Source organism: Acinonyx jubatus, chromosome D1 (assembly GCF_027475565.1).
Source record: "Acinonyx jubatus isolate Ajub_Pintada_27869175 chromosome D1, VMU_Ajub_asm_v1.0, whole genome shotgun sequence".
In the NCBI taxonomy this organism is placed as follows: Eukaryota; Metazoa; Chordata; class Mammalia; order Carnivora; family Felidae; genus Acinonyx; species Acinonyx jubatus.
The window spans coordinates 25,733,443-25,758,168 of NC_069390.1; the positions used below are offsets into that span (position 1 = coordinate 25,733,443).

The 24,726-nt window shown below is 46.3% G+C and overlaps 1 protein-coding gene across 4 annotated transcripts in view; it reads left to right on the forward strand.

The window, feature by feature from the left end:
• PAMR1 (peptidase domain containing associated with muscle regeneration 1) overlaps nucleotides 1–24,726 on the forward strand; it is a 163,711-nt gene that overhangs the window by 93,215 nt on the left and 45,770 nt on the right. For 3 of the 4 annotated variants that reach the window (XM_053203310.1, XM_015074400.3, XM_053203308.1), the window contains 2 exons: nucleotides 10,313–10,489; nucleotides 16,110–16,238. In XM_053203310.1, coding sequence (XP_053059285.1) covers nucleotides 10,360–10,489; nucleotides 16,110–16,238 — 259 coding nt within the window. In that variant the 5' untranslated portion in view covers nucleotides 10,313–10,359. The remainder of the gene's footprint in view (nucleotides 1–10,312; nucleotides 10,490–16,109; nucleotides 16,239–24,726) is intronic. The other variant, XM_053203309.1, reaches the window with a different exon arrangement.

Sequence of the window (24,726 nt, forward strand, 5' to 3'; positions counted from 1 at the left end):
TAGCTATAATGAAGGCTAGGCTGCCTGAAGCTGCTGCCAGCTTAGGGTTCCGTGAACAGGACATACCCATCATAAACGCATCATCCTCACTCAACTTCCCTCCACATTCGACCAGTGCTGTTGGCCAGCTGGCTCTGGCAGGAGGAAGATCTGGCTTCTGCTGGGCATCAGTGACCCTGGATCTGAAGACAGTAACACTAACCCTGGAAGCTATTGGCAAGGAGGGAGATGTGGCCGACCAAGACTCCTGTGTAGCCTTGACGTGCTCCGATTCAGAAAGAAGGGTTTGAAAGTGTGGAAGATTGGGGGCAGGTGGGGTGGTTGGTAGAATTCTTGGATCCAGGGAAATCCAGATTGGATTTTTAGGGTAGAGCTTAAGTTTTATTGTTTTTAACTTGGCCATTCTGATGTTTCGGTTGATGTAATAATTTGCTGAATTCGATTGCCAAGTGCTTTTAGATGCATTATTAAATTTTTTTTTTGTAGTAGCCAATTCTACTGAGAAAATAAGACCCAGTCAGCTTGCTCGTTTTCCAACAATGGAAGTAACCCAGAAGCAGCTGTCCTTCAAGGATTTCCAGCACCACAGTTGTTGAAGATAATGGCAACTGGGGGCCCTTCCAAATGCCAGAGTTTAGGTTTTATTCCCTTTGGCTATGGATGTCGAATTTCTATTTCTAGAAGAGAAGCAGCAGGAGGTGAGGTATGTCCTATTTAAATGGGTGTCTGAAGAGGGAGTATTAGGAAAAAGAGACGAAGAAATCTAGAAGCAAGGCGAGGAATTCAGAATGCCATGATTTAAACATGAGCCTACTGCTGAAAAATGCCATGTACGTGTGGGCCTCAGGAGAAGACATTATTACTCACCCCCTTCACTCCCTTCGCCATCTGTGTCTTAGCCAAAGACGTGATGGCTCTTTATCCTGCAGAGAATATTGGTAATGTCTTGACAAATCTGTACTTTTTCTTTCAAAGCCCTTTCCGCTCATCGCCTTCTTCCACCACAATGACGTCGACAACACCATCGGCCTACATCTCTCCGCTTGAAGCTTTGGGGGAAGGTGTCTTGTCTGCGATTGTCCAGCAGCATAAAAGAGGGACAGATTTCAGGATTAAAAGTTGGGTGGTCTGTTTCCCAAACGTGTCCATTTCGTCACTGCCGAATTTTTAATCTGCAAAGTCAGGGGAGTGAACTCTCTAGAATGAAGCTAGTGTGTTGGAAGGAATCTGTTTCTAGGCTCCGGCTCTAGAAAGAGGTGGGTTCTGATCTTCCTTCTTTCACCTGAAAACTGTGCTGCCCGGGGCAGTTTATTTACCCTGTCTGTTCCTCGGTTTCCTCATCTGTCAAGCGAAGAAAATAATACTTACTTTGAGGGGTGGCTCTGAGGATTCAGCGAGCTGGTGTGGGCATGCCCTGCGGGTATCGGGGCCCAGGGTGCAGAGGAGGGAATGAAGAACCACAGCGGAGAACAGTGTGCTTAATAAAGGGTGAGTAGGGACAGCTCGAGACACACTGACTTTTACCTCCCCGTCCCTCCCCATTGTGTGCATGCCTAAAAACCAGATTTCTACAGAATCCCTGAGAAGTTTTCTCACTCCTGATACCCAGAGGCGGTGACGAAAACCTTGACTCCACAGCTGTCATTATCTCCTTAACAAGAGGAGCTGTAAAAAGGGGCAGCCAGAGGTCACCGAGTTGGGGAACCCAGCCAGGCTGGGACCGAGGGTCTCTGGCTGACAGGTTGGTTCTCAAAGCCTTAGGAGGAGACAAGGAGTCCCCGAGGGCCCAGTCAGCATTGCGGAAGCATCGCCTGTCCCCTGACTCACCATCCTGCCTGCCTGGGGTTTGCCTGTCATGGATCCCGATCCCGCAAGCAGGAGGTCTGACCCCGGGGGAGTCAGAAAAGGCGTGGGCTGCCCCGACCTCAGTGTGGGGAATGCAGACCACATTTTTTAATGTTTATTTATTTTTTGAAAGAGAGAGACAGAGCACAAGTGGGGGAGGGGCAGAGAGCGAGGGAAACACAGAATCTGAAGCAGGCTCCAGGTTCTGAGCTGTCAGCACAGAGCCCGATGTGGGGCCTGAACCCACGAGACATGAGATCATGATCTGAGCCGCAGTCAGACGCTTAACTGGCTGAGCCCCGCAGGCACCCCCGAGTTATGCGTCTTTTTTCCCCCTTCTGGTCTCAGAAGGTTTACGGAATGCAGGACAGTAAAGGCTCAGTAGAAATTTTAGTTACATGTGGTTACACGGGAGGACCTGGAGGTTTCGGGGGACAGAAAGGAGGGCTCTAACATCAAGGAGGAGTGAGCACCTGACAAAAGTGCCTTTCTTTGCCACCTTCTGGGGTGGTCTCCACCAGGGCCTTTCATCTGACAACTGATGTTTCCATCTTGCAAGGAACAGGCTGACCCTTGTTTTCATGGAGAATCCTCTGGGTTTTTTCAGATGGACCTTAACGGCCATCAGTTTCAAGTTATTTCCTTAAAATGTCGTGTTGAGAACACAGTACTTGAAGGCTATGGGGACACAGTCCCCCACCATCCTGTGGAGGTTAGCACCTGCTGTTTGAGGGATTATGGGCTCTCCATCTTGTCAGCAGGAGGGAGAGATCAGAGCTGGACAGCCTTCAAGCAGACTGTCAGGCTGCCGAGGGACCCTGCAAAATAACGATGGTGACGATGACATCAGCCAGCTTTCTTTCATTGATTCATTCATTTGACCTCCATGTATATGAAAGCTGAACTTGGGCCAGCTGGTCAGCATTGTCCTCATTGCCTTGGTATTCCCACTGATAGAGCAGGACTGAGAGCTCGAGTGCCTTCCATTTTCCACAGTGAGTTCTGGAAGAACCAAAGCTGGACCAAAACAATGGACTCTCTACTCTGGATAGGAGCTGCTAGGATGGCTTATGCCTCTAAACATGGCAGCTGAGAGGACAGAGCTTATGATACCAAAGTACTTTGCAACTCTCTTGCTTTTATTTGCCCTGATTTAAAACAGAGGGGAGCAGGGGCACCTGGGTGGCTCAGTCAGTTGAGCATCCAACTCTTGATTTCAGGTCAGGTCATGATCCCAGGGTCATGGGATTGGGCCTCATGTCAGGCTCCACACAGAGCATGGAGCCTGCTTAAGATTCTGGGGCACCTGGGGGGGCTCAGTCGGTTAAGTGTCGGACTCTTGGTTTTGGCTCAGGTCATGATCTCACAGTTTGTGAGTTCGAGCCCCACGTGGGGCTTGCTGCTGTTAGCCTGTCGCCTGCTTTGGATTCCCTGTCCCGCTCTCTCTCTGCCCCTTTAATTAAAAAAAATTTTTTTTTAAATGTTTATTCATTTTTTGAAAGACAAAGAGAGACAGAGCGTGAGGGGGGGAGGGGCAGAGAGAGGAAGACACAGAATCCGAAGCAGGCTCCAGGCCCTGAGCTGTCAGCACAGAGCCTGATGTGGGGCTCGAACTCACGAACTGCGAGATCATGACCTGAGCTGAAGTCGGACACTTAACTGACTGAGCCACTCAGGCGCCCCATCTGCCCCTTTAATTTTGATGAAAAAATTAAAAAAGAGGGGAGAGGGCACCTGCACACATGAGATAATTATGCAGCAATTTAAAACCACTTTTGGAGACTCCTAAGTGTCAAGAGAAGACATCCATGATTGAAGTAAAGAAAAAGGAACAGTGGTTTCTAACCGGAAACGTTATATATGTCACCAGTTTCCAGAAGACTATGTGTGCACACGTATCAGTATCTGTATGTGTATATATACGTCCGTGGGAATAAGACAACTTGAAGCTTGCTGTCTATCCAGACGCAAAAATATTAAAGATATTGCTCAATATTTTTCCTTCCTTTATGATTTTATTGTTGAAGCTTTCATAAGGAATCTTTGATATTAAAATGTGTAGTGTTTCATGAAAAAAAAAAAGAACCGTAAATATTTTACCCAGTGGAAGAGCTCGGCATGAACAAGTGTGAGTGGCACGCAGAACTCTCGGAGCTCGATTTCGTCATGGACGTGTGTTCTCAGTGCCTTGGTTTATCCCAGGCGAGTTCTTTGTGCTTTATTTGTGCTTCCTTCCTGGGAAGCGCTGACGGGATAAGGCATATTTGCAGCTTATATAAGGTTTTGTTCTTAAATGTGGACGACAGAGTAAAATTTGCTCACCTTCCGCAGCTGCTCATGCTGGGGGCGGTCCTGGCCCGTTGCCCTCTGAGCAGTGGGTTTTTCACCCCCTCCCTAGGCCCACACGTCTGTATTGGCCTCCCGTCCTCCCAGAATTAATTGCCCAGAAAAGCTTTGGCATTTCTCTTTACTTCTTCTCCTACCTAGCTCTTTTCCTCCTTTTCCTCGCTGGTAAAGTGAAGAAGTAAGGCTACATCATTTTAACTTAAAAGAAAAACCTACTTCCCTGGGTCACGTTGAAGATTAAATTGCATGAACAATATAAAAGCACTTTAGGTAAACACATGCTGACATGCTTTAGTATTCACACGTACATCCAGTAACTTCTGCTATTGGAGAGGTTTCTCTCAACCCTACTTTCTGGAACTGGCCTCTAGCACCATATTGAAATTCCCTGAAATCTATACAGCAAAAGCCAAATGACCAATATGCCTTTTCTGCAAATGTAATTCTAAGAAATGGAGGGAGGAAAAGTCCAGGAGATTGCTTTTGTCTGCCTACTGTGTTTTAAAATCTCTTCAGCTGGTCAACTTTAATTATTTCTTACAGAATATTTCATTTATCTATTTATTTCTTACACATATATTTTGAGGGCACCTTCTCGTCTCTGTTAAAGCTGGGGAGAAAGAAGGGTGATGGATTTGCCAGACCAGAGGGAACAGGTCGAGTCACAAAACCATTAAAACCATTGCCTCCTCCGGCACTTACACGGATTTCTGAGTTTTTGGTTTTGTTTTGTTTTTTAAGATTTATTTACTCATGTATTTATTTATTTATTGAGTAATTGCTATACCCCAGGTGGGGGCTCGAACTCACAAGCCCGAGATCAAGAGTCATATGTTTCACTGACTGATCCAGCCAGGTGCCCCTCTACCTGTGGTTGCATTTAACGTCCTCCCCCCCCCCCCCCCAGCAACCCTGTGAGTCCCATAGATTTGGTACTAATGTCCCTTCATGACCGTCCATTTGTTCTCAGAGCATCCTGAAGTTTCCTTACCACAGTTAGTGATTATGTGTTTGTGAGGTCGTTTGCCCTTAGTCTCTTCTTCTACAAAACAGTGACTTCTGTAAGGCTGGAAGGGTGTCTGTTTTTCTCTCCATCGTATCCCAGCACCCAGCCTCCTACAGGACACAAGCAGACACTTGGTAAATACTTGTGCAATGAAAGAATGAATTTGTCAGTTCACCCGTATTCTTGGCACTGTGTTCAGTGGGGAAACTGAGGGACGGGGTGGTTAAACCTTTATTTATTTATTTTTTCTGAGAAGACGCAGCATGTTAGTTCTGTTAGTATGTTACCGCGGTAACAAATTACCACAGACTTACTAGTAACTTAGAACAGCACACCTTTATTTCTTCCAGTTCTGGCGGTCAGGAGTTTGAAATGAGTTTCCTGAGGCTAAAATCGAGGTATCGGCCGGCCTGCATTCCTTCAGGAGGCTCCAGGGAGGGTCTGTTCCCGTGCCTTGTCCAGCTTCCAGAAGCTGCCTGTGTCCCTTGGCTCGTCGTCCCTTTCTCCATCTTCAGAACACGTCAGTCCAGTCTCTGCTTCTGTTGTCACCTCTTTCTGAGCATCCTGCCTCCCTCTTATGAGGGTCCTTGCAATGATGCTGGGCCCACCTGGACAATCCAGCATACTCTTCCCATCTCAAGATCCTTAAATTAGTTATATCTACAAAATCCCTTTTGCCTTGTAAGGCAACATTTTCATAGTTTTGGGGGGTTAGGATGTGGACATCTTTGGGAGGGCCATTATTCTGTTTGCCACCCACAGAATCCTCGAAAAGGAGCAAGTTGGTGGACCTGGCAGACAGACTAGCTTCCCGGGATCATTCCCTTTGGTTAAGATGATACGGCGCCCGGGACGTTACCTATGAAGTTAATATGATGGGCTTGGGAGGGCAGAGGTGGACTTGCTCATTGAAGTTAAAAGAAATGTCAATGAAGGCATTTTAGGGAATTAATTTCTGGGTAAAAAGGAGGCCAGAATATTCCATGGCTGGGCCAGAGGTGTTGCCTGCTGCTTAGGGGGAAATGGACGTCACTCTCCGTTGGAGTAGAGCCGACCTCACTTGGCCTTCTTAAGTTTAAAGGCTTGTAAAAGTTGCAAATTACTTTTATCCTGCCATTGCCCTCCCAGGAGTTACTCGTGCTTATAAATTCTTAGAAAAGCCTGAAGGATGTAGGGCTTACCCTAAGGTGAACAGAGGGAGGGCTAAGACACGAGCCACACCCCACAGGCATATTTGCTGTTCCCGGGGTTCAGATTGTGCATAGCTGGACAAGGTGGGGGCTGGACCCAAGGCAGATAGCCTGGACCCACTGTCCCAGGCACTTCTCTACAGATGGAAAGTGCCTTAGTTCCAATAGCAAATTATGGGATGAAGCCAGCTCCCCTGGCTTGTAGCTCCAAGCCAGGACCTACTGGATGGAAATACTGGACTATTGAAGAGAGGTAGCTCGGGTGTTAAGGCGGATTCATTCAATAAGCATGTATTGAGCGCCTTTTGTGTGCCAGACCCTTCCCTAGCAGCTGTGAACAAGTTAGATGTGGCTCCTACCAGCTTATGGTCATGTAAGGGATGCAGACAATAGGCAGGTAAATGGAAATGCCGAAAATGAGTATAAGTTGTGGTAAGGGCTAGACAAGGAAACACTTAGTAGAGATTATCATGGAGGGGGCGGGTGGAGCTATGCACTTCCAGGGGAGAAGTCAGTGAGAACCTCTCTGAGCAGGTGTCATTTATCATAAGGCCTAAAAGGGTGAAACAGAGGCAGTGGGAAAAGCAAACGTGAAGGCCCGGAGGTGGACAAGAGCTTGGTGGTTTTGAGAAACTTCTAGAAGGTGGGAGACCATGGCCAAGAAAATGTTTGGAGGGGTAGGGAGTGGTGGGTTCTCAAAGGCCTGTGGGCCATGACGGAGCATTTGGGCTTTGTTCCAAACGCAGTGGGAGCCAACATGAACATTTTCAGTAAGGAACTGGTATGCTATATAGTAAAACCTTGGACTGTGAGTGTTGTGCAAAACAAGCAAGCATTTCTAATAAATTTTGACTTGAGAAACGAGCCACGTCTTGCAATATGAGTAGTATGTGATGCCGAATGTCACATGATCACAGCTGAGCCAATGGCTCTTCTGTCTCTTCTCTTGCTGTGGGATGGTGGGCCATCATCTCCCGTGCTTGGATGCTCGATCTCAGGCCGTGGTGTTTGGCAGAAATCAGGGATTTTTCAGAACATTGGAAGGTGCCCACAACTGGCACGGGTGTATTTTTTGTCACTTCAAAGCACCCGTGGACAGTCCTTTGCTTTTCCATACAAGAGTAAGCTCAGGAATGCTTTGCCTCATTCTAGGTCCGGCTGCCTGCAGATGGAGACCCGTTCCTCTGCTCCCTTATTGCCAGTTACATTAAATACGGTGTATGACAAGAGTTTATTAATACTGTACTGTAGTCAACATCGGTCAGTGATAGTGGAAGTCGTCCCACACAACAACCCTCCTTTCTTGTCTCCCTCACACCAGCCATGAAGGTTTTCAAAGGCAAGTGCAGGTTAATTTGTTTATTTTTCTCCATATCGTGTTCATACTGGGCACCTGCAGGTAGCAGCCGTGCTGCATGCCTTTTCGTGGCTGAGTAATATTCCACGGTCTGAGTACCACTGTATCCTGCACCACATTTTATTTACTCACTGATCTCCTGATGGACACTTGGGTTGGTCCCACCTTTTGACTCCGGGGAATAATGCTGCAGTGAACATTGGCCTACACGCATCTGTTTTGAGTCTCTATTTTTGATTTTTTGGGAAGGTAGGTGGGAGTAGAGTCACTGGGGCTCAGTGACATTTCGGTGTTTGCCTTTGAAGGAACCGCCACCCTCGTTTCCACTGCCCCCACCTTACCTTCCCACCAGCAGCACACGAGGGTTCCAGTCCCTCGACATCTTTGCCACCTCTTATTTTTCTTGTTTGTAGCCACCCCGGTACTGTGAGCTGGTATCTCTTCATGGTTTTATTTTGCATTTCCTCAGCGATGCCTGTTTGTCTTTCTGAGGTGGAGTCGTAGGAGTTCTTTATGTATTTTTGATACGAAGCCCTTATCAAATCTTTCATTTGCAAATCTCTCCCCCCGTTCTGTAGGCTGTCTTGTTACTTTCTTGACATGTCCTTTGTTGCAGAAAATTTATTAATTGTGATAAAGCCCCATCTATCTGTTTTTTCTCTGTTGTTCATGTTTAAGGGTCGTATTTAAGGACGCGTTGCCAAACACGATGGAGATTTACCTTTGTGTTTTCTCCTGCTCTTTCTCATTTTTAACCATTATGTTCTCATCTGCATTTTATTTTATTTAAGTTATTTTTTTAATGTTTATTTACTTTTGAGAGAGAGCGAGCAAGCAGGGGAGGGGCAGAGAGAGGGGGAGACACAGAATCCGAAGCAGGCTTCAGGCACCAAGCTGTCAGCACAGAGCCTGACGTGGGGCTTGAACCCACAAACCGTGAGATCATGACCTGAGCCGAAGTCGGACACTTAACTGACTGAGCCACACAGGCGCCCCTTGTCTACACTTTAGAAGTCATTCACTTCATCCAGCCAACATCAGAAACGTGGGAAGCCGAGTATCTATCCCGGTGTCTGTCCTGGTGGGGCCCGCAAACTAGTGGGGGAAACAAAACCTCACTAGCGACATTACAGTAATCTCTACCAATCACTCCCAAATGCCATCGTGAGGACCTTTGCTGGCTGGCCAAAGTTTGTGGGGGGAAAATTAGAAAATTTTTCAAAAAGCTAAATTTATTCCATGTCAGGAATCATCTCTTATTATGCAAGTAGTTCGTTGCTAGGATGCTAGAATGTTCTTATGACCTGAGGCTGACAGGAGATGGTGATAGTTTCTCTGGATGGTTCTACCTGGCAGGTTAAAGATGATCAACTCAGCGTCAGGCTTCCAAATTTAGGAGGGGAAAACAAAACTAAACTGTGAAATTCGAGAGGTCAGAAGCCACCACAGATCCTAGTGTTGGTTTATGTGGGCCTGCAAAGCATGTTGGGGGATCCTTGCCCAGGGTTTTCAGGGACGACTTCACAGAGAAGCCAGATTCGCTTTCTCCCTCAAATATCTGACCTATTTCTTCTTCAGTCATCGTCTTTGTGCAAAATTTTTGGAAACTGAGAGTGGATGAGAAAAAAGAGCCAATCAAAACTCAGTCTGTTTTTTAGGCTGGGTTCCTCTGGGCAGCCTCCAACCGAGTCCTCTTATAGATTTTACCAGATGGTTTTTCTTTTTCATTTACTTAAGGTATGTTTTAAAAAAGAAAGAAAGACAGAAGTTCTACCCAGAAATACTTTTCTCTCTCTCTCTCTCTCTCTCTCTCTCTCTCTCTCTCTCTCATGGGAAAGAACGCTCAGTTGTATTTGGGGACTGAATGAAGTTTTGCCAATGAGTTCACCCTGGTAAAACATTGAAATTCTCCCAGACATACTAATTAAGATACTTTTTGTCTTTTTTGTTGGTGTTAGCTTTGAAGATACGATAAAAATGGCATGCTGCAAAATCGAGGAGCCAAGTTTGGAGGAAATGACATGGTCTCTGCTTGGCAATTAGCCTTGAACTTGAATGGCCTCGTCTACAGAGTAGTCTCCAAACTTTTTTGATGGCCCAAATGTCTGGGCTATGCTCTACAGGTGTTCAGTTGAGTGGTTCCTCCTGGAGTTGTGCAGTGTACAACCTATGTAGCTGTAAGAAGTAGCCGGATGCACCCCAGCAAAAATAGAAATGGACATAGACACTCAAGAAATGTATACTTGTTTACATTATTTTTGTGTATTCGCACAGATTATATACTGATAAAACATCAGTTCTTAGCTTTTTTTTTTTTTTAAGAAATAAAAATGAATAATACTTCTAACACAATTTCGTCTGTGCCCCGGTGGATGATTTTGAACACCCTTCAGGTCAGGCCACCCCACTCTGGAGACACTGGCCTAGGAAGAATCCCCACGGCCTTCTCTATCATTCAGGCGGGATGATGCATTTATAGGGCAAGGTTGCATCGTCCCAGTAGAGCCCTCATGGGTCTTACCCCTTCCTACCAGAACCCCTGTGCTCAGCTGCCGGTTTCCATTTCAGAGTACACGGTCATTAATGAGGCCTGCCCGGGAGCCGAGTGGAATATCATGTGTCGGGAGTGCTGTGAATACGATCAGATCGAATGCGTCTGCCCTGGAAAGAAGGAGGTAGTGGGTTACACCATCCCTTGCTGCAGGAACGAGGAGAATGAGTGCGACTCCTGCCTCATTCACCCAGGTGAGCATGGAATGCGAGACCTCAGGCTGCCTTCGGCTTTCCTGAGGTCGTGAGTGGGAAGAGGCTTAACATCCTGGCCGACAGATACCAGGAGGCTGTGATGCCGCGACGTGAAAAGTGGCATGATTCTGCTCTGTTCTAACTTCAGGCCAGGGAAGTGGAGGAATTAGAACCCTCTTCACCGTTAACATGGGAAAGCTGTGAATTCATCCACTTTTTCGGTCATTTAGTGAAAGACTCAGCAGCTCCTATGGACCATAGCAGATACTGGGAATACAATGATGTTTTTTTTAAAAAAAGACATATTCCCTGCATTCCCAGAGCTTGTAGCCTGGCGGGGGCGATGGACGAGTAAACAGGCAGCTACAGTACACAGCGTGGGGAGTGCTGTGATAGAGAAACACCAGGTGCCATGGGAGCGGGGATGGCGACGGAGGGTGGCGGTGGAGCTTACTGCAGGAGGTGATAGGTGTGCGGAAGGTGGAAGCAGCAAACTGAACGGGGTGGAGGGGGTGTGGTAGAGAGCTCAAGCCGTAGCCGAGAGCATGTGCTAAGTCCCTGTGGCAAGAGAAAGCATGGGGTTTGGGAATTGCATGTTCCTGGTCTGGCCAAAGGAAGCTGTGTGTGTGTGTGTGTGTGTGTGTGTGTGTGTGTGTGTGAGAGAGAGAGAGAGAGAGAGAGAGAGAGAGAGAGATGAGAAACATGAAGAGTGATAAACAAGACAAAGAGAAAAGATTCTAAGAGAGCTATCTGAGGGTCCAAGCCCCGATAGGCTTTGCACGTTGTGCTTTGACTTTAGGCTATATCCTGAAGAAATTTTAGCAACATTGGAGATCTTTGAGCAAAGACGTGAAACGCAATTTTCTCTTTGGCTGAGATATGGAGAAAGGATTAGAGGAAGGGCAGGCCAGGAGGTGCGGGGGGGGGGGGGGGGGGAGTAACGGAGCCCTCAATGAATGCCGAAGCCTTGCAGATGGAGAGAGGTGGCGGGATTTCAGAGCAATGCAAGGGAGTGGAATTGACAACCGTTTGGGATTGGCTGGATGGGGAAGGGAAGGGAAAAGCAGAAGTCAAGGATGACGCTCTGGCTCTGAGCTGGACATTTAGGAGGGGGTCCCAGTAATATAGGAGCATCTGAAGGTGAGACGGGACCTTCCCAGGCCACCGTGTACTTTTCTTTGCCTTCTTCCGAGCCACCGTATCCCCACCACTGAGGGGACAGTGATTGTCGTTTTTCACCGCAGTGCCTGTCTGCCCAGAGGCCCGTGAACACCCCGAGCCTCAGACTGAAGATGTTTCCAATGTGATTAGCAAGCCACCGAACAATTTCTAGGCGCTTTCCTGTCTGCTCCCTGGCACGCCTGGCTTTCCCCAGGGGCGTCTTACCTTTTCCCTCGTAGGCCAGATCAAAAGGAAGATGTAGAGAGTTTCCAACACGCTTTCCTCGGGCTGAAGACCGAAAGGATGTCAAAAGTGCGTTTGGGGAACTTCTCTCGTTTCTGCTTTTCCCCCCTCTTTGACAAACACCCAGAATGACGCACGTAACTACCAGGAAATTTCTTTCGTGGGAAGCTATAGAAGTGGAAAGAAAATGGGGCTCAAGTAAACAAGTGATATTTCTAAACTGTCTTCCTTCTTAGAAGAGAGCAATGCTGCGTTTGGAAATTCAAGTGACCTCGGTATAGCCTTTGTCCATTTGATCTAGAAAAGAAACCAACGGCCCCAATTTTCTGGTGGTTAGTGTGGTTTGGAGGGAAATACTTGAGTAATGCTTCCAGATTTTCTAAGGAAATTTTGAGAACGAAACCAGGGTCTCTCAACCCGGGATCCTTGGTAGTGGCATCAGTCTTTGGATGATTTTCAGTATTTCCAAAAGCCTGGTGGTCACTGTTGGGGTGACGGCGGGGCTTTGATTTCATGATAAGTAAGAGAACTTCATAAGTGGTGCTTTGTGCTTCCTGCTGCATTGTACAGACGGCAGTCAACACCTGTCTCAGCCGTACCAACATCTTCCCGTTACGTCACACACGAGGCACCCGGTGTCGCCCCCTTGAGGAATGCTAGGAATGATCTTTGGACCTAAGCGGTGACCAGCTGGTTGTTCCTGAAAGGGCAGGTGACATAAAGGCTTGTTTTCTTTTTCTCATTTTCAGAATAGTGAGTTGATGCCCTAGCAGTTCCTACTGGTGATCAAAGAGACGTGTGCATGGTGTGTGTCAGTGTGAAATTATGAACTTAGGTGCTTCTACTTATGTGGTTTAATCCATTTCAGTCACGATTCATTTTCATGCATACATCCCCCTATCTCAGGACACTGGGGGCCCCCCTCCGTGTCCATCTGTGTTCTTCTGACATGACCACTCTAGTGTTTGAGAGCTTACTTGATTTCAGGCCCTTCTTGTGTATTTTCTGCCCCAGATCTGGAACCAGCCATCCCTCCAAGGAATTCTGGGCTTGACGCCATAATCTGGGCTCCCAACATGTGCCTTGTCCCTGAACTGTCCTTGTTGTACTAGGCTATCATTTATTTATTTAAAGTGGATGGGGCTAGGAAATACGTATTTTTAAACAAAGAGAAAAAGGAGTTTATGCCGGTAGTCAAGTGCAAATGTAGTATTCCGAGGTGGTTTAATTAACTTTGCTAATTTTATATTTGCGTGTCTTTTCTGTCATGGTGAAGACACTGTTTCCTAATGGTATTAACCTAATCACTTATTTGCTTTATCTTATAGCATAATATCATTGTACAAAATAGCAATAGCACTATTTTTTTTTTTTTGCGATAGCACCATTAATACTAACAAGGCCACTGATTATTACGGTTTTTATTGACCTTAGGCTACATCCCCCTAAATATAGTCGTTCTTTCGTCTGTGGTGTTACACCACATACTTGATATATAGGCAGGTTTTTTGTTTCCATCTGTGTTCTGTATTTGACAACAGGAGCAAATACACATTTGTATATACATTTATATATCTTTCCCCTGGCACAAAAGACAGCCTACGATAAACACCGCTAACTACCTTGCTTTTTGTTTTCCTCTTAACACCATATGCTGGAGATCACTCACTGACCGGATGGATAAAGCCATTTTTTTTCCATTTCTTTTTACGGTTGCAGGTAACTGCATTGTGTGGACTCCTATAGTTTATGAGTATTTGGGTTGTTTCCAGCCTTTTGCTATTATAAATAATACTACAGCGAAGAGCCTTAGACATACATCACTTAGTATTTTGCAGTGTTCTTTGGGGTAGGTTCCTGGAAGAGAGGTTGCTGAGTCAAAGAGAGGTGCCTATGTCACGTTGCCGGCCTTTGTATCGTCCCCCGTGCGCTCGGCATTCTCAGCAGCCGGATATGAGGGTGCTGTTTTCCCAAAGCCTTGCGACACAAATCATTGTGGATTTTTGCCAGTCTCAAAGGTGAGAGATGGGATCGCAGCAGCACAGCTTTAGAATCTCTATTCTTTTCCTCATTACGGTAGACAGCCATCTCCTCTGGTGGCAGTGGTTACAGGCATCCACACCCAGGCACATGGTGGTGGGGATGTCAGTAGTGATGTCCCACGGTGTCCCGCAGCACTCGGGCCCTCCCTGGATCGAGTGTGCCGTGTATTTTCGTGTGGCTTGAGGCTAGGTAGCTCTGAACTCAGTCCTCTGGCTTTTCTGGCAATGCCGTGAGCTACTTAGTGTCTTTGCGTCATCGCCTTGCTCATCTTGATCACCTGGCCGTTTTTTGTGGCTTGCACCCAAAGGCCTTGAAGTTACCGTGCCCAGAGAGAGAGTTGGCGGGGTAGTTAGGGGCAGACTCGGAGTCCGTTTGCCTCCTCAGTGGCAGCGCGGATAGGGAACCAAAGCGGGGAAAGTGACACATGGGTGAAGATGGCCTTTGGAAAGCACGGTGGCTCCCCTGGGACCCGGTTGTGGGCCACATGACCCACATGTGGGATTTGATGAATCATATCAGCAGCTCTTCTTCTCTGGTGGGAGGAAGCACTAGGACAGGGACGCCGCATCAGGGTGGTGTGCAAAGAGAGGACTACAAGTGCACACTACGGGCGGATGACAACCCAGTTCCAGCCCAGATCACAGAGGTGTGCTATCAGCTCAAGGAAACGCTGGTCGTCTCCAATGGTTGAGAAACCTGGATTGGCAGTTCATCTCTCCATCCACCCACCCGTCCCTCCGTCCATCCGTCCATCCCGTCCATTTATTCATTCATTCAAATAGTACTTCTTGAACACTTGCTATGTTCCAGATATCACATTAAGTGCTGGGAATATATTGTTGAACAAGACCTCAGTCCGTCATAGGCAAACAGACAGGCAGTTAAACATTGAGCAGGTTATGTGCAGTGGTAGGATAAGCCACGTGCAGGTATGGGAGTGCGGAGTAAGAATTATCGTTCATATTTGGGGGGTATGTACTATGTGCCGAGTCCTTTATATGTATGTGTTCATTTAATTTTTAAAATAACCCTTAGGGGCAGGTACAGTTTTTACCGCTGTTTTACAGATGATAACATGAGGGCACGGAGAGCTTCAGCACTTTGCTCAGGGAAACACAGCCGGAGAACTTAGCCCTCCATTTTGATAAGTGGGATCGAATTATCTCTATCTTTCATCACTGCCCCCCTCCCCTCAAGAGACTGTGTTTTAAAAATGACCCTTAACTGGGAGCTGCTCAACCTTCTGGTGTGGCCTGCTGGTGGGGGCAGGGCAACACGTTCTGGGGTGAGCCCCTTATTAGGCGTTGAGGTTGTTTCCCCGGCATACTTGGGTTATGGAAGTATATGGTATAGAAGACTATTTAACAGAACAGGAAGATACTATCTATTATTAACTGAAAAAGTAAGTTACAAAAACAGAATGTACAGTCTATGACTCAAGCTTAATTTTAAGAAAATGTGTTTTTGTATATACACAGAGAGGGTGTGTTACCAATCGTTGCTCCTGGGTGATGGACCGTTAGGTGTTTTTAATTTAATTCGCTTTGCCTGTCTGAATTTTCTAAATATTCCACAATATGGACATAATCCTTTTAGAAAGAGAAATAAATATGCTACGTTGATAGACAGATTCTAGCTTTTACTAGAAGTAGTTTCACGTTACTTCAAAACGTCAGCCACTAACTTGGAAGATGGTTCAGACCACCCCCCCCCCCCCTTGGACTCCTCGCTGTGGATTCTGGTGCTCTGGCATTTTTCTAGGAATGAGTATCTTTTCCCAAGGGCTCAGGGCTCAGGCACCTTTCTAGGCCCAGAGGCCTTCATCTGAGATGGGGCCCTGAGAAGTTACGGTGTCTCTCTCCTGCTGTCCATTAGAGCCCGTAAGGGCTTTTTTTTTTTTTAATTTTTTAAACATTTATTCATTTTTGAGAGAGAGAGAGAGAGGGAGACAGAGTGCAAGCGGGGGAGGGGCAGAGAGAGAGAGGGAGGCACAGAATCTGAAGCGGACTCCAGGCTCTGAGCTGTCGGCGCAGAGCCCGACGCGGGGCTCGAACTCACGAACTGTGAGATCGTGACCTGAGCCGAAGCCGGACGCTCGACTGACTGAGCCACCCAGGCGCCCCAGAACCCATAAGTGCCTAATCTAACATCCTTCTGCTGGGGAATTTTCCAGGCTGTACCATCTTTGAAAACTGCAAGGCCTGCCGGAACGGCTCGTGGGGGGGCACGCTGGACGACTTCTACGTGAAGGGCATCTACTGCGCAGAGTGCCGGGCGGGCTGGTACGGAGGAGACTGCATGCGTGAGTAGACCCCGACGCGGCCCCCTCCCTGTGCATGCTGTGTTCACGTGGCAGCTTGCAACACACTAAGGTTTGTCTGTTGGAATCTGAGTTCTGGAAAGCTGCGGCCAGAGGGCTTTCTAGGTAAGACTATAAAAAAAAAAAAACAAAACAAAGGCGTGTTTCCATCTGCTGGGTGCGGATGGTGGACATCTGTTTAGAATTGGCGACCAGGGGTTTATATCTGCTCTTAAATCTTCTCCTTTCTCCTAAACGAAGCCAAGACATTCTGCACCCAGCACGCCTCGTGTCTGTTAACACAGAAGCAGTTGTGTGTTAGCCGTGGTCAGCAACCGGTGAATGAGGCTTCAACCATGCTGAGTTCTGTAGTGCATTTTAAATATCAAGTTCTATTGGTGAATTTCTTGAATCCTGAGTTAAATTCCTGGCACCCACATCAAATTGTCGGCATGCCGCTTCTCCCAGGGAAGGGATTCTTTCTGGGTTTGACTTCGTCTCTAAGAATTACTTAATCTTTATTAGGGTTCCCCTCTGAGTTTCAATAAGCCCTTGAAAACGGAGTGGAAATCTAACCTCTCAGTTTAAAACTCCCCTCCGCAGTGCCCTGACAGTGACTGTCCCTCTGAGAGTCTGGAGCCACAGACTGTTATCTTTTGAAGCCTCTGTTACATGCTCCCTATTTGTGTTTGTTTTTAGATGTTTATTTTTGAGAGAGAGGGAGCCAGAGCGTGAGTGGGGGAGGGGCAGAGAGAGAGGGAGACACAGAGTCTGAAGCAGGCTCCAGGCTCCGAGCGGTCAGCACAGAGCCCGACGCGGGGCTCGAACTCACAAACTGCAAGATCATGACCCGAACTGAAGTCGGACGCCCAACCGACTGAGCCACCCGGGCGCCCCGACATGCTCCCTATTTGAGTCAGAAACAGGATGAGTTGACAGTCCCAGCGAATTTACTCTTATGAATGATAGTCCCAGTTTGCAGAGATGAGTATAGAGTATTGTTGCTTTTTTTGCCTGACCCCACCTGCAGCAAAATGCCATGAGCTTCGAGAGTCTAAGGCAAAGGATTCGCTGTGTGGTCTGCAGCTGAGGGACTCCGCTCTATCTGGAGGAGAATTGGTGTATTAGGATTTTCGGATGAACCTGGATGTTAAATTATCCAGAATACAGATAAATTTATTTTATGTATTTATTTTTAAATGTTTTTTTATTTTGAGAGAGAGAGAGAGAGAGAGAGAGAGAGAGAGAGAGAGAGACAGCACGAGCAGGGGAGGGGCAGAGAGAGAGGGAGACAGAGAATCTGAAGCAGGCTCTGCACTATCACTGCAAAGCCCAACGTGGGTGGGGCTCGAACTCACGAACCCTGAGATCAGGACCTTAACCAAAGTCAGAGGCTCAACCAACTGAGCCACTGGGGCACCCCCAGAATACAGATACTTTTAAAAGTGCTGGGTTTTGGTTGCAGATTTAAAAACTTCAATGTCATTTTAGGTGGGTTCTAGGTGGATTAGCTGTGGGATTTAACCCTGGTCTGCCTTTGGCCGCTGTTCTCTGAGGATGGTGTAGCATAAAGGTCAAGACTACAAGCTCTGGAATGACGCAGACCTGTAATTTTGCCAGTCACTAGCACCGTGGCCTTTGCCAAGTCGCTTAACCTTGCTAAGCTCAGTTTCCTTTTCTTTACAGTGGGAGTAATGCTACCTCCTAGGGTTAGTTCAAGAATTCATAATGCATATGAAGCACTTAATGCTCTGTCTGGTACATAGTAAAAGCTCAACAAATACATAAATACATCATTATTGTTCTATATGCTCCTTAATTGCCAAGCTGGTAGGTGGCCCAGAAATAAAAACTACTTTCAATAAAAGGGTTTTTTAAAAAAAATTTTAATGTTTATTTATTTCTGAGACAGAGAGAGACAGAGCATGAGTGGGGGAGGGGCAGAGAGAGAGGGAGACACAGAATCCGAATCAGGTTCCAGGCTTTGAGCTGTCAGGACAGACCCCGATGCGGGGCTCGAACTCACAAACCGTGAGATCATGACCTAAGCCGAAGTTGGACACTCAACCGACTGAGCCACCCAGGCGCCCTCAATAAAAGTTTAAGAAAGAAGAGATATGGGGCGCCTGGGTGGCTTGGTCGGTTAAGCGTCCGACTTCGGCTCAGGTCATGATCTCACGGTCCGTGAGTTCGAGCCCTGCGTCGGGCTCGGTGCTGACAGCTCAGAGCCTGGAGCCTGTTTCGGATTCTGTGACTCTCTCTCTGCCCCTCCCCTGTTCATGCTCTGTCTCTCTCTGTCTCAAAAATAAATAAACGTTTAAAAAAAAAAAAGAAAAAGAAAAGAAAAAAAAAAGAAAGAAGAGATATAATGTACATGGTTAGATTTCACATTGACCTTTGGGGTAATGAGATAACTTTGGGGTTTTCTCCCCTTTGGATGTGGGAAGTTGCTCTTTTTCTTTGTGAGTGAACAGAGAAGTGGTATGAGATGGGGTGGAGCCATCTGCCGGAGTCGGCTCACATATGACCTTAGAGGCAGGGAAAGTAGGTAAAGAGTTTAGATGTTTTTATATTTTATTTTATTTTATTTTATTTCATTTTATTTTATTTTATTTTATTATTTAATTTTAATTTTATTTTTAATTTTATTTCATTTTATTAAAAAATTTTTTTAATGTGTATTTATTTGTGAGAGAGGGAGAGACAGGATGCAAGTGGGTTAGGGGCAGAGAGAGAGGGAGACACAGAATCTGAAGCAGGCTCCAGGCTCCGAGCCGTCAGCACAGAGCCTGACGCAGGGCTCCAGCTCACGAGCTGTGAGATCATGACCTGAGCTGAAGTGGGTCACTCAACTGACTGAGCCACCCAGGCACCCCTTTAACTTGATTTTATTTTAGACAGTACACCCAAGTGGGGGAAAGGAGCAGAGGGAGAGAGAGAGAATCTTAAGCAGGCTCCACACTCAGTGTGGAGCTTGACCTGGTACTTAATCCCACCATCCTGGAATCAAGAGTTGGATGCTCAACTGACTGAGTCGCCCAGGTGCCCCAAGAGTTTAGATGTTATTCTAAGAGCAATGGGAAGCCAAGAAAAATCTGTGAACTAGGTATGGCTAAGTGCTCTGAGAACATAGATAAAAGGACAATTAATCCCAGGGAGTCAGGGACAGGGGAGGTAATGGTTGAGCTATGCCTTTGTTCACCTGTGGGTAAAACAGGAAGGTGCCTAGGTCTGTGTGATTCTAGACCCCTTGTTCTTTTTTTTATTTTAATTTTTTTTAATGTTTATTTATTTTTGAGAGAGAGAAAGAGACAGAGCGTGAGTAGGAGAGGGGCAGAGGGAGGGAGACACAGGATCTGAAGCAGGCTCCAGGCTCTGAGCTGTCAGCACAGAGCCCGTTGTGGGGCTTGAACCCTTGAACTAAGAGATCGTGACCTGACCCGAAGTCAGATGCTTAACTGACTGAGCCACGCAGGTGCCCCTAGGCCCCTTTTTCTTTTTTTTTTTTTTTAAGTTTATTTATTTTAGAGAGAGAAAGAGAGAGAGAGAAAGAGATTGAACACGAGTGGGGGAGGGACAGAGAGAGAGACAGAGACAGAGAGAGAGATAATCCCAAGCAGGCTCTGCACTGTCAGCATACAGCCTGATGCCGGGCTCCATCTCTCAAACCGTGAGATCATGACCTGAGCTGAAATCAAGAGTTGGACGCTTAACCGACTGAGCCCCCCAAGTGCCCCTAGACCCCTCATCCTTAAGCACAGTGCCATCCTACCTCTGCTGGCAAGGCCCCATCGGACAGCTCTGTTTTCCGCTGAGAAGTGGGAAGTGAAATCCTGCCGACAGCAGAGTGCACGTGCGTCTGCGACTGGGCAGTTACCGAAGGTTTGGGACAGCCGCAGGAGGACTAAGGAAAGGCACCAGCTCGTGGCAAAGTAAAGCTTGTCCAAGCAGACTAAGGACCCCGCTGTAGCTGGATCCCCTGTGTAAGTGGTACAGTCCACACGGTTGGGCAGTACTCGGGCAGCAGGGCAGCAGAGGGGAATAAAACCAGTCATCTGGCGGGTCCACGCATTGGCTAAGACATGATGGTCCAGATTGGGGACCACATGAAACCGGAAAGAGGCTGGAGAAAGGGCAGTGACCAGAGGTGTCAGCGAGGTGGAAAAGCAGGTGCAGTGGCAATAGAGTAGCGGAACGTGTAGGAGGGAGGGGTACTGTGATCATAGAGCAGAATTTCCAAGTGGAAGCTTCCAGGAGTAGTGGTGATAAGGTGTTCATCTATATTAGTCATTTGTGTGTGTGTGTGTGTGTGTGTGTGTATGTGTGTGTGTGTGTGTGTAACAAACCATCTCAAAAGGACAAATGTTTATTTTCCTTTGTCATGCGTCTGTGGGTTGGCTGAGGTTCAACTGATTTCAGCGGGGTTGGCCTGGGTTGCGCTCCAGCTTCAGGGCTCAGCCCCAAAGGAGCAGCAGCTACTTGGGACGTCCTCTGCTCAGGGTGGGTTGCAAAAACACTAGAGGCCGCGCCAAACACACAGGCACATTTAAGGCCTCTGCTCCCATCACATCCACTAACTTCCCCAAAAAGGTCACACGGCCAAGCCCCCGATCAGTCAAGTAGGGAAGTGTATACCATCCCAAGGAGGAGGGGTACAATTATTTCCTAAATGGTTCTCCAGTCCCTCTGTATAAATAAGTGAGCTTGTTTAGGGACAGGACAGGGAAAGAGAAGAATATTTGGATACAGGAGAGTGCTAAAGCAAGTAGTAACAAGACAGAAGGAGAGCAGTTGCCCAAAGAAATCCTTTGCGTGAGCCTTTCCAAATAACACCTATTGGTTGAGTCTTGGCTTTAGCCTCAGTATAAAAGTGGCTGTATATGGAATCTGACTGGTTGGATAGTGAGAGTGCCCATGTGTAGGATCAAGGGTTTCTTGAGGATAGCAGATAACAGGGCAACTGGTCATGAACCCTAGGAAAGAGAGCGGAGAGCATCATTCGTTAATCTACCCATCCATTCAAAAAAGATTTCTTTTTAATGTTTATTTATTTTTGAGAGAGAGAGAGAGAGAGCGTGAGCAGAGCAGAGCAGAGAAGGGACAGAGAGAGAGGGAGACATGGAATCAGAAGCAGGCTCCAGTCTCTGAGCTGTCAGCCCAGAGCCCAACGCGGGGCTTGAACTCACAAAACCCGAGATCATAAGCTGAGTCCAAGTTGGACACTCAACCGACTGAGCCACCCAGGCACCCCCCAAAATATTTCTTTAAAAAAATTTTTTTTATTACATTTATTTATTTTTGAAAGAGCGAGATAGAGTGTGAGCAGGGGAGGGGCAGAGAGAGAAGGAGACACAGAATCCGAAGCAGTCCCCAGGCTCTGAGCCAGCATTCAGCACAGAGCCTGACGCAGGGCTCAGACCCACGAACCATGAGATCATGACCTGAGCTGAAGTCAGACACTCAACCGACTGAGCCACCCAGGCGCCCCCTAAAAATATTTCTTAAATAGATGCTCCTAGGTCCTGGACATACAATGTCAAGACAGATATGGTCCCTGTAATTTTGGATCTTGCAATATAGAGAGGAGAGACCAAAAAAAAAAAAAAATTGGAATGTGGTCAGCGCTATGAAACAAACAGAATAATGGCCAGATTCCTATCTCATTCTGTGTTGGTTCGGTTATGCTTGTTCAATTTCATTATGCTTGTTCTGAAAGCCTCTTTTCGCACATTGTATGTTGTTTGATCACAGTCATAAGCATTTATGAAGCATTTCTTATGGGTCGGTCACCAGGGAGAACAATGAGCCCTCAATGAGTTTACAATCCAACTTATGGAAACAGGGCTTGACTGTGAGAGGACTAGGTTCTTATCACCTGCACCTCATACTGGCATAAAATAAATGTGAAGGGAATTCAAAGGAGGAAGTAATTCATTTCGCTGTTTGCTGAGGCTTGCCTACCGCTGGGCACTATGCTGCCTGCCTGTATAAAGGAGCTGAACACTTGGTGCCCTGTTCCTGGCTGGAGCAATGCAAGCATTTACCCAGTAGATGGCACCCAAGTGATCCTTTCAGGTTGTTTAATTCAGAAGGAGGGCTTCCTGCTGAGTAAGATCTGTGGAGCCCTGGCATTTTTTCCTGAGTGCCATATAGAACCTTGGAAGAGAAGAGACAGGCAAATGCCACAAAGGATCAGAATATTTTATATTTGAATTATAGAGCATTCAGTTGAGCAGATGCTATAGCACCTTTATTTGCTCACTGTCCTTGACAATATTCTTAATAATTGGTATGACAGTCTTAAAACCCGTTAGGTGATTGATTCATTCATAACAATTGACAGATTATATTAACCAAGTTCATAGGAGAAGGGCCTGAGGTCAGTGAGCCCAGGAGAGGACTTTCTTCACATCCTCTTGCCTGCAGAAGATTGGCTTAGTAAGCTCAGAGTATTCCAGGCTTCAGAAAGGAGCTGATTCTCTCTTCCTTCCTCCAACTTTTTATTTTGAAAAATTTTATATTCACGGAGAGCTGAAAGAATAGTACGTTCATATGCCCTTCACCTGGATCCACCAATGATCATTTTCTCACATCTGACTTTCTCTTTTACAGCACTATGAACGCATGAATTTAAATTTGTTCCATATTTTGCAATGTTATCATCATTTTTCTTTCTGATGCTCAAATTGTCCCAGAATTGACCTTTCAAGCCAACTCTATAGCATTATTCTCTAGGCACTTCCTTGCTTTCCTTCTGCCTGCCCCTCAACCAGATGTTTCAAGTTCACCTTGATTGTTTATGTCCAAGTCCTGGCGCCAGCCATTTCTCCATGAATCCTGGTTCCTTTTGTAGGGAGTGGTTATTATGAACTGTGAGCTGGACGGTGGCTAAAAAGGCACTGATATCTCAAGTCAACATTAAGGCTTCCTCCCAAGGCTTCATAAACTGGAAAGTTGACTTCTTAAGTGGAAACACTTCATTGTACTTCAGAGTGGAATTTGTTTGCTTGTTTAATTTACTTACTTTTATTTTGTTTTAAATTTTTTAATATTTATTTTTGAGAGAGAGAGTCAGAGTGTGAGTGGGGAGGGACAGAGAGGGAGAATCAGAAGCACGGAGCCCTACACGGGGCTCGCACTCATGAACTACGAGATCATGACCTGAGCCAAAGTCAGATGCTTAACTGACTGAGCCACCCAGGTGCCCCAGAGTGGAGCTTATTTAACGTGGCCCTCAGGCTGAGTTCTTTAGCCACCGAATGAGATGAGCAATGAGAGTGCAGAAGAGCCACCCAGGATGCCATACCTTCAGCTCACATTGCAGTGACCCAGACTTTCAGGCTATGGAGAATCTAGGGGATGGAAGGTTAGGAAGTCAACCCAGATGAGAGAGGATTTATGAGGAGAGATTATGGACCCTTAATACATTTTATCTTCTTAGCCATATTTTGGATAGAACAGAGGAACTGGCCACGAGCCATGCCTAAAAACATGGGCTAGAATATGAGACAGGAGGACGATTTGTGTAGCCTTGTTCTTGAGCCATAATGTGGAATGATCAAGAGCAAATTTTGAGAGAGAGAGCGTGAGCAAGAAGGCTCACAAATCTATGTGCTACTGATATATGGAGCTGTCTTCCTAGGGAACCATAGAATCACCAAGGAGGAGTCCCTGAAAACTGCCTCATCTTGTTCTGGACTTATGTGTCCTGAAACTTCCAGGAAAGGAAAGATGCCCATGTGGATCCAAACTAGGAACTGTATTCTGTGGTGGTTACCAACTGGGCTTGGAACTAGTAGGACCTGGATTTGAATCTCTCCTCCCTCTGTGACTTGGGGCAAAGTGACTCAATCTTTGTAAATCTGTTTCCTCATTTACAAAATGGGATCATAATAGTGGGCCCTTTGTGGATTTTTGTGAGGGAGGGTTAAATGAAGCACTATCTGTAAATCCCTTAATATGGAGCCTGAGTCATAGTAAATGCTCAATAAATGGTGGTTGCCATTCTTATCATTACTAAGCAAGAGACAACAAGAGAGCTCTTGTTTTTCTTTTTTTTTTCTTTTGTTTGGGAAAGAAATGAATGTAGGGCCAGAGAGCAAAAATAGTAAAGTAGAATTCCCTAAGGAACAAGAAAATATATACCAGGCATGAGGAGGTAATCTTCCCAGAACAAGTATTATATGGTAAGTAGTATTTTACATCTCATATAAAATTATATGAAAATTATATATAATATATATACTGTATATATTTATATATAACATATTTTATATTGCTAAAGCTGTGACTGCAGGGAATTCATGTCTGAACTTTGAAGAGGATTTTATTTTATTTTATTTAAAAAAAATTTTTTTTAAGGTTTATTTATTTTTGAGACAGAGAGAGACAGAGCATGAACGGGGGAGGGTCAGAGAGAGGGAGACACAGAATCTGAAATAGGCTCCAGGCTCTGAGCTGTCAGCACAGAGCCCGACGCGGGGCTCGAACT